General features: G+C 44.6%; 1 protein-coding gene across 1 annotated transcript; it reads left to right on the top strand.

The window, feature by feature from the left end:
- Positions 1–5607: 5607 nt before the first annotated feature.
- LOC145075372 (uncharacterized) lies at positions 5608–6177 on the top strand. The gene has a single exon (XM_079021641.1). The coding sequence runs from the start codon at positions 5608–5610 to the stop codon at positions 6175–6177; it is 570 nt and encodes a 189-aa protein (XP_078877767.1).
- The last annotated feature ends 790 nt before the right edge of the window (positions 6178–6967 follow it).

Here is a 6967-nt window from a genome sequence, read left to right as displayed (position 1 = left end):
AAAACACTAGGGTTTTTAATCATATTTAAAATTTTCAAAAATTAAAACCTTTTAATTTTAAAATCTTAAATATTAAAACATTGATTTAATAATTATCCAAAATAAAACAATTAATTTGAATTATTAAATCTTGGAGGATTATCTATTAAATTAAACAATTAATTTAACATAATCCCTTTATCCCTTAAAATTCGAAAAAATTGGGGTGGGATAATTCAAAAAAATCTTTAATTACCATATTTAAACAATTAAGAGATAATTACAAGATTTGACGTTATCCAAATCCCTTGAATTTGGGATCTTATCTTGGGGAAGGAGGCAATTTCAAAATTCAAGGGTTGGATAACCCTAGAATTCGAAATCTTGGAGGCTAAGGAAAGGATTTGGGAAACCCTGACCAAATTTCGAAATTTAGGTTTTATGAACCCTAATTTCGAAAATCATGCCTTTAGGGTTTATTGGCTATAAACCCTAATATGTCAAATTCATACTTTTGTATAAAGAACTAATTGAAAACAAAAACCAATTGCTCTGATACCACTTATAGGTTTTATACAAACAATCTTATGTGTGCATGCAACCCTAGAGTTGGATCTATGTTTTCACTATTAGTTATACAACTCTGTGAACACAAAACGAAACCTGGCATGCTCCTACTATTTTCAGAATCCACATAGAAGAATAGAATACATACCTTTTGTTGTTATATAGTAATAACAACTAGTTCCTTGAATCTCCTTAGCTTTTGAAAGCAAGTACCACAAGTGTAGTACCTCTAATGGCTCACAAACACACTTGGGTGAGAGGATTGATATGAAAGAGAGGAGGAAGGGTACTAAGATCCAAAATTCAGCTATGGAAGGGTTTTCCCAAGGGTTGGCCGAATTCCTAAGCCTAAGGGGCTATTTATACTTGAGGCTAGCTAGGGTTTCAAGGCGGAAACCCTAATCCCTTAGCTTAATAACTAAGCAAGTCCATGGACTCCTTTCCTTAAGCCCTTGGATGAAAACTACTAGATCGTTCTAGGATTTTCATTTAAGCCTTAATAAAGGTGATCCAATGGCCCAAAGTCTCAACTGTCAAATAATTACAAAACAACCCCTGTACTTTTAATTAATTCATTTAATCCCAAAATTAATTCCTAATTAATTTCTGATTAAATACTAATTAATAATAGGATTCCTAATTAATATATTATTCTTATAATATATTAACAAATCATATTTATACCCAAATCTATCATTCTTAACAATAAATCAGCCTCTCTCCTCAATGGTCATCCTGTACAGTCACCAGTGTGAAGGCAACCCAAAAGGACTATGCTACAACCGGGCCAAGTACATACCAAATATAGTTATGGACTTAGACACTAATCCAACAGATACATCCAATGGGACCGTTGGAGGCAGTCAACACCCCAGTCATCTCACTCCCCGGAGAGCAACCGCCAATCATCGAAGCACCATCGTCATCCGGGGACCCATCGCCAAACCTTAACGGCTACGCCACGAGATTTATCCTTAACTCCTATCACTACCATTACACATACCACTTTACCCCAAAACCAGCAAATATTCACCATGCTGCTTCCATTCTTCAACACCAAAACAGCCGTCATACCTCCCCCGAATAACCTATACGCACACAGCACTGTGTTTAACACGAGCGCTGTGTCATAACCACAAAACCACCAGTTCCTAACGTCATGCGCACAATGCCATCTCCTTTTTACCAGCAAATACCCACATCCCAATAGCCAATACCCATGGCCCAAAAACAAATACCCATAGCCCAACAACCAATACCAATGGTCCATCAGCAAACACCCATAACCAAACAATCAATACCTATAGCTCAATAACAGATGGCCTTAACCTAGCAACAAATTCCCGTCACATATAATCTACCAGCTCTGAACCATTCACTTAACTAGTGCGGCCTACCAATACCAGATCTAACTGCCTACAACAACATGGTCGTACAACCATTCCTGGCAATTAACAGCCAGGATACCACTTCAACCAGCAAATCCCAACCCAAGACTTCTCGTCACGAAGCGTCATGTCACCGTTCGTCAAGGAACTCTTAGAATACGAAATCCCCAACACTGCTAAACTACCCCACCTTAAGACATATGACGACACTACTGACCTAAATAGTCATATCGACATGTACGAGTGGACCATGACGTATCTCAATCTAGATGAGAGATTCTGGTGTATGTACTTCCCGACCACCTTGGACGGTAACGCAGTAACATGGTTCAAAACGCTACGACTGGGAAACATCAGCAACTTTAGCCAGTTGAAATACCTATTCCTAACGAACTTCATGCAACTCCGGAAATACAAGGGCGATTGTCATTAAATCATTGGGTGCAAACAAAGGGAACCAGAGTTGGTCAAGGACTACTTCGCCAGGTTCACCAAAGCTACATTAGATGTCCCGGGTCACGATGAAGGACTAATCGCATGCGCGTTTACCTGGGGACTGTTGTCGGGATCGTTATCCCAGAAGCTCATGGGAAAACAACCCAAAACAAGGGTCGAACTAAAAGAACGAGTAGAACGCTATCTACGCCAAGAAGAGGGTGAAGCGTCAAAGCAGGCGTACCTCAATGCCATGACAACTCCTGCTGGGAGACGTAAAAACAACCCCATAATTCCCTTCGACCCCAGGGAAACAACAGGTTCATGAGTCGAGACAGGCGATTGCTAGGCCGTTTCCGACCTTTCCCTAGGGACAATAGGCGGGGTAGATGGGCAGAAGTGTACACGGTCGATGAGAAGCCAGCGGCGCGTTTACCTGGGGACTGCTGACGGGATCGTTATCCCAGAAGCTCATGGGAAAACAACCTAAAACAAGGGTCGAACTAAAAGAACGAGTAGAATGCTATCTACGCCAAGAAGAGGGTGAAGCGTCAAAGCAGACATACCTCAATTCCATGATAACTTTTGCTGGGAGATGTAATAACAACCCCATAATTCCCTTCGACCCCCGGGGAAACAACAGGTTCATGAGTCGAGACAGGCGACCGCCAGGTCGTTTCCGACCTTTCCCTAGGGATGACAGGCAGATGTGTACATGGTCGATGAGAAGCCAGCGGCGAAAGGCACTAAAACGCGATATTGTGAATACCACAAGAGTCGAACGCATGACACAGTCAATTACGCGGTGCTAAAGAGCGAAATCGAAGAAAAACAGCAGAAAGGCAATGTAATAGAAATTGCCAAAAGTCTACGAGCCAAGTTCCACACAGACAACCTAAAAGACGCTACCAGAAAAATGGAGCAAAAACTGGAGATTCTAACCATCCACCACAAAAGGGGGAGGACGGAGCATATGGAGGACACGCGAGACATCACAGAGGCAATGCAGGGGCTGACATTCTCTATGCGCGATCCACGCCCAACCAGGTGGAATGGGGACAACCCCCTGGTCATTCAAGGATCCATCAATAACGCAGTCATCCACCGGGTATACATCAACACTAGAAGTTCAGCGGACATCATCTATGAGCATTGTTTCATAATATTGCCGAGCGCGTGGAAAGAAGGCTTAAGGCCAGCCACATGCTAACATACAGGATTCACCGGGCATAGCCTGTGGCCACTAGGTACGATCCACTTACCATTCACACTAGTTAGCCAGGGAAAAACCAGACGACGGACTGCCCTAATCGATTTTGTAGTCATACGACACCCCTCAAAGCACAACATCATATTGGGGCGCCCATCCCTATTACGATTCGGAGCAGTCTCATTGATGGTCCATGGGATAGTTAAATTCAGCACAAGTCAGGGACCGGGCGTAGTCCTGGCCACATCGCTGAAGGAACTCAAATGTTAAGAAATCATGCAACCAAAGGACATCTCAGTAGAGACCAAAAGGCCAAAGCCAGACCCGTTGTACGGGGGAGAAGCAATCAATAGGGAACACCCAGACCAACGAGTGACCGTAGGAACGACCCTCCCTACAAAAGCAAGAGAAGCACCGGTCCAAATACTACAAAGGTACAACATGTGTTTGCATGGACCCCCGCGGACATGGTAGGGGTCAATCGAGGAATTATAGAACACAAGCTAATGATAAAACCAGGAACCAAGGAGATGAAGCAAAAGAAGCGGGTCCAGGGAGGGGATCGAAACAAGGCAATTAACATGGAAGTGGCAAAGATAACCAGCGCAGGAATCCTCAGAGAAGCTATTTTCCCCACAAGGATCGCCAACCCGGTAATGGTGAGAAAAAACGACGGTAGCTGGCGCATGTGCATTGACTACTCCGACCTGAACAAAGCATGTCCCAAAGACCGTTACCCGCTACCAGAAATAGACCAAAAGGTAGAGTCTTTGTAGGGTTTCCGATGGAAATTCTTCCTAGATGCATACAAAGGATACCGCCAGATATTGATGAATACAAACGATGAAGAGAAAACGGCTTTCTACACAGATCATGGCATTTTATGCTATACAAAAATGTCGTTCGGGCTAAAAAATGTGAGGGCGACCTACCAGCGGCTCGTGGATTCTCTGTTGGCCAACCAAATCGGTCGGAACATAGAAGTCTATGTCGATGATATGGTCATAAAAAGCCCGTACGAGAACATGCTACTATGGGATGTAGAAGAAACACTACAAACTCTGGAGAAGGCTAGGATGAAATTAAACCCCACCAAGTGTACTTTCAGAGTCGAGGAGGGCCAATTTTTGGGATACTATGTGACGAAGGAGGGAATCCAGCCAACCCAATCAAGGTAAATGAGCTAGAGGAGACACCTTCACCCTGCACATTAAGGGATGCACAAGCCTTGAACGGAAAGTTGATCGCGCTCAGTCGGTTCATCTCCAAGTTGGTTGAGAAAGCCATGCCACTGTTCAACACGCTGAAAGGATGCATAGTGAAAAACAAATTTAAATGGACCACGGAAGCCGAGTCGGCACTGCAAAAGATAAAGAAAGTACTCCACGCACTCGTCACTCTATCCATCCGGATACCCGGAGAGGTATTGCAAGTGTACCTGTCCACATCAAAAGACATAATTTTGTCAGTGTTAACGGTCGGCAGACAAGGACGCCAACTACCGATTTATTTTGTGAGTCGGGCACTACAGGGACCAGATATGAACTACTCGGTCATCGAGAAAATGGTTCTCGCCTTAATCTATGTAGGAAGGAGACTCCGTCGGTACTTTCAGGCCCACCAAATAGAGGTATTGACAAATTGCCCGATCAAACAAATACTCCTAAAGTTTGAGACGTCAAGAAGACTTGCGAAATGGGCCATAGAGCTAGGAGAGCACGACATCACCTACCACCCCAGAGCAAGCATCAAAGGGCAATACCTAGCGGACTTCCTGCTCGAAGTCCCAGGAGAACTCCAACAGGAAGCAACCAAGGCGGGTAACCAAGTGTGCTCAGAGAAAGAGGCCAACCAACGGTGGATCCTTCACACAATGGGGCCTCCAACAAAGAAGTGTCAGGTGCAGGGTTGATCCTAACTAGCCCAACAAGAGAAGAACTGACATATGCCTTGCGCTTCGATTTTCACACGTCCAACAACGAGGCAGAATATGAATCCTTCTTGGCCGGCCTCATATTAGCGGTAACAATGGGGGCGGAAAGAGTCACAGCCATGACCGACTCGCGCTTGGCGGCTAACCAAGTATCAGGGGAGTTCAAAACAAAATACAAGCGAATGGAGAAATATGTCAAAGTAGTACAACAAATCACGAGTAACCTAAAGAGCTTTGAGATAAAACAAATCTCAAGGGGAAATAATAGGAGAGCAGATGCTCTCAGCAAACTGGCGTCAACATGCTTCGGACACCTCTCAAAGGAAGTTTTGGTGGAAGTACTGAAAGAAAGGAGTATCGACGAGCGGCAGGTCAATTCTCTATCAATAGCACAACCCAACTGGATGACACCCATCATAGAATATCTACAGCAGGGTATACTCCCTGACGACCACGCAAAGGCTCGGAAGACGAGGATACGAGCCCCACAGTACGCGATGATAAAAGGGACGTTGTATAGGAAGGGCCATGCGGCCCCGTGGCTCAAGTGCATAGATGGCGCAACAGGAAAGATGGCCCTAAAGGAAGCCCACACAGGGTCGGAGGGAGCTCATGATGGAGCAAGAGCACTCACGTGCAAAGTATTACGCATGGGCCTCTACTAACCAGATATACACCAGGACGCGGTCGAGCAAACACGGACCTGCGTGGAGTGCTAGACTTTCTCGCCAACAAAAGAAGTCCTGCCATCAAAGTTAAAAAGCTTAGTTAGCCCCTGGCCCTTTTACTAATGAGGAATCGATATAGTCGGTGCCTTCCCAAAGGCACCTGGGAAGGTAAAATTCTTAATTGTGGTGGGGTAAAATTCTTAATTGTGGCGGTCGATTACTTTACAAAGTGGATAGAAGCAGAGCCAATAACGTGCATCAATGGGAAGCAAGTAATCAAGTTTGCCTGGAAAAACATCGTGACAAGATTTGGGATACCAAGGGTCTTAATCAGCGACAACAACCTACATTTCACAGAAAACCCCTTTAGAGATTGGTGTAAAGAGAAGGGAATAGAGCAAAGTTTCACATATGTGGCGCACCCTCAGGCTAACGGGAAAACAAAGGTGTCGAATAGGACACTTGTACAAGGGATCAAAAAAAGGTTGGGCAAAGCAAAAGGCAACTGGGTGGATGAACTACCGGAGGTTCTCTAGTCATATCGAACCACACCACAAACCAGCACGAAAGAGACACCATTCTGCCTAGCTTACGGAGCTGAAGCAATGCTACCGGCAGAAATAATGATAGGATCAATACGCACGAAATACTTCAAGGAGTAGGAGAACAGCGAAGGCCTGAGGGAAAACTTGGACCTCTTGGAAGAGCGACGTGAACGCTCGAGCATACACCAAGCCGCCTAGAATAAGGAAATGGAGAGATACTACAATCAGTGAGTAAGAAACAA

This window comes from Lactuca serriola, chromosome 9 (genome assembly GCF_051521515.1).
Source record: "Lactuca serriola cultivar US96UC23 chromosome 9, Lser_US96UC23_V15, whole genome shotgun sequence".
Classification (NCBI taxonomy): domain Eukaryota; kingdom Viridiplantae; phylum Streptophyta; class Magnoliopsida; order Asterales; family Asteraceae; genus Lactuca; species Lactuca serriola.
Note: the sequence above shows the minus strand (reverse complement) of the source record. Positions and strands in the feature narration are given on the sequence as shown.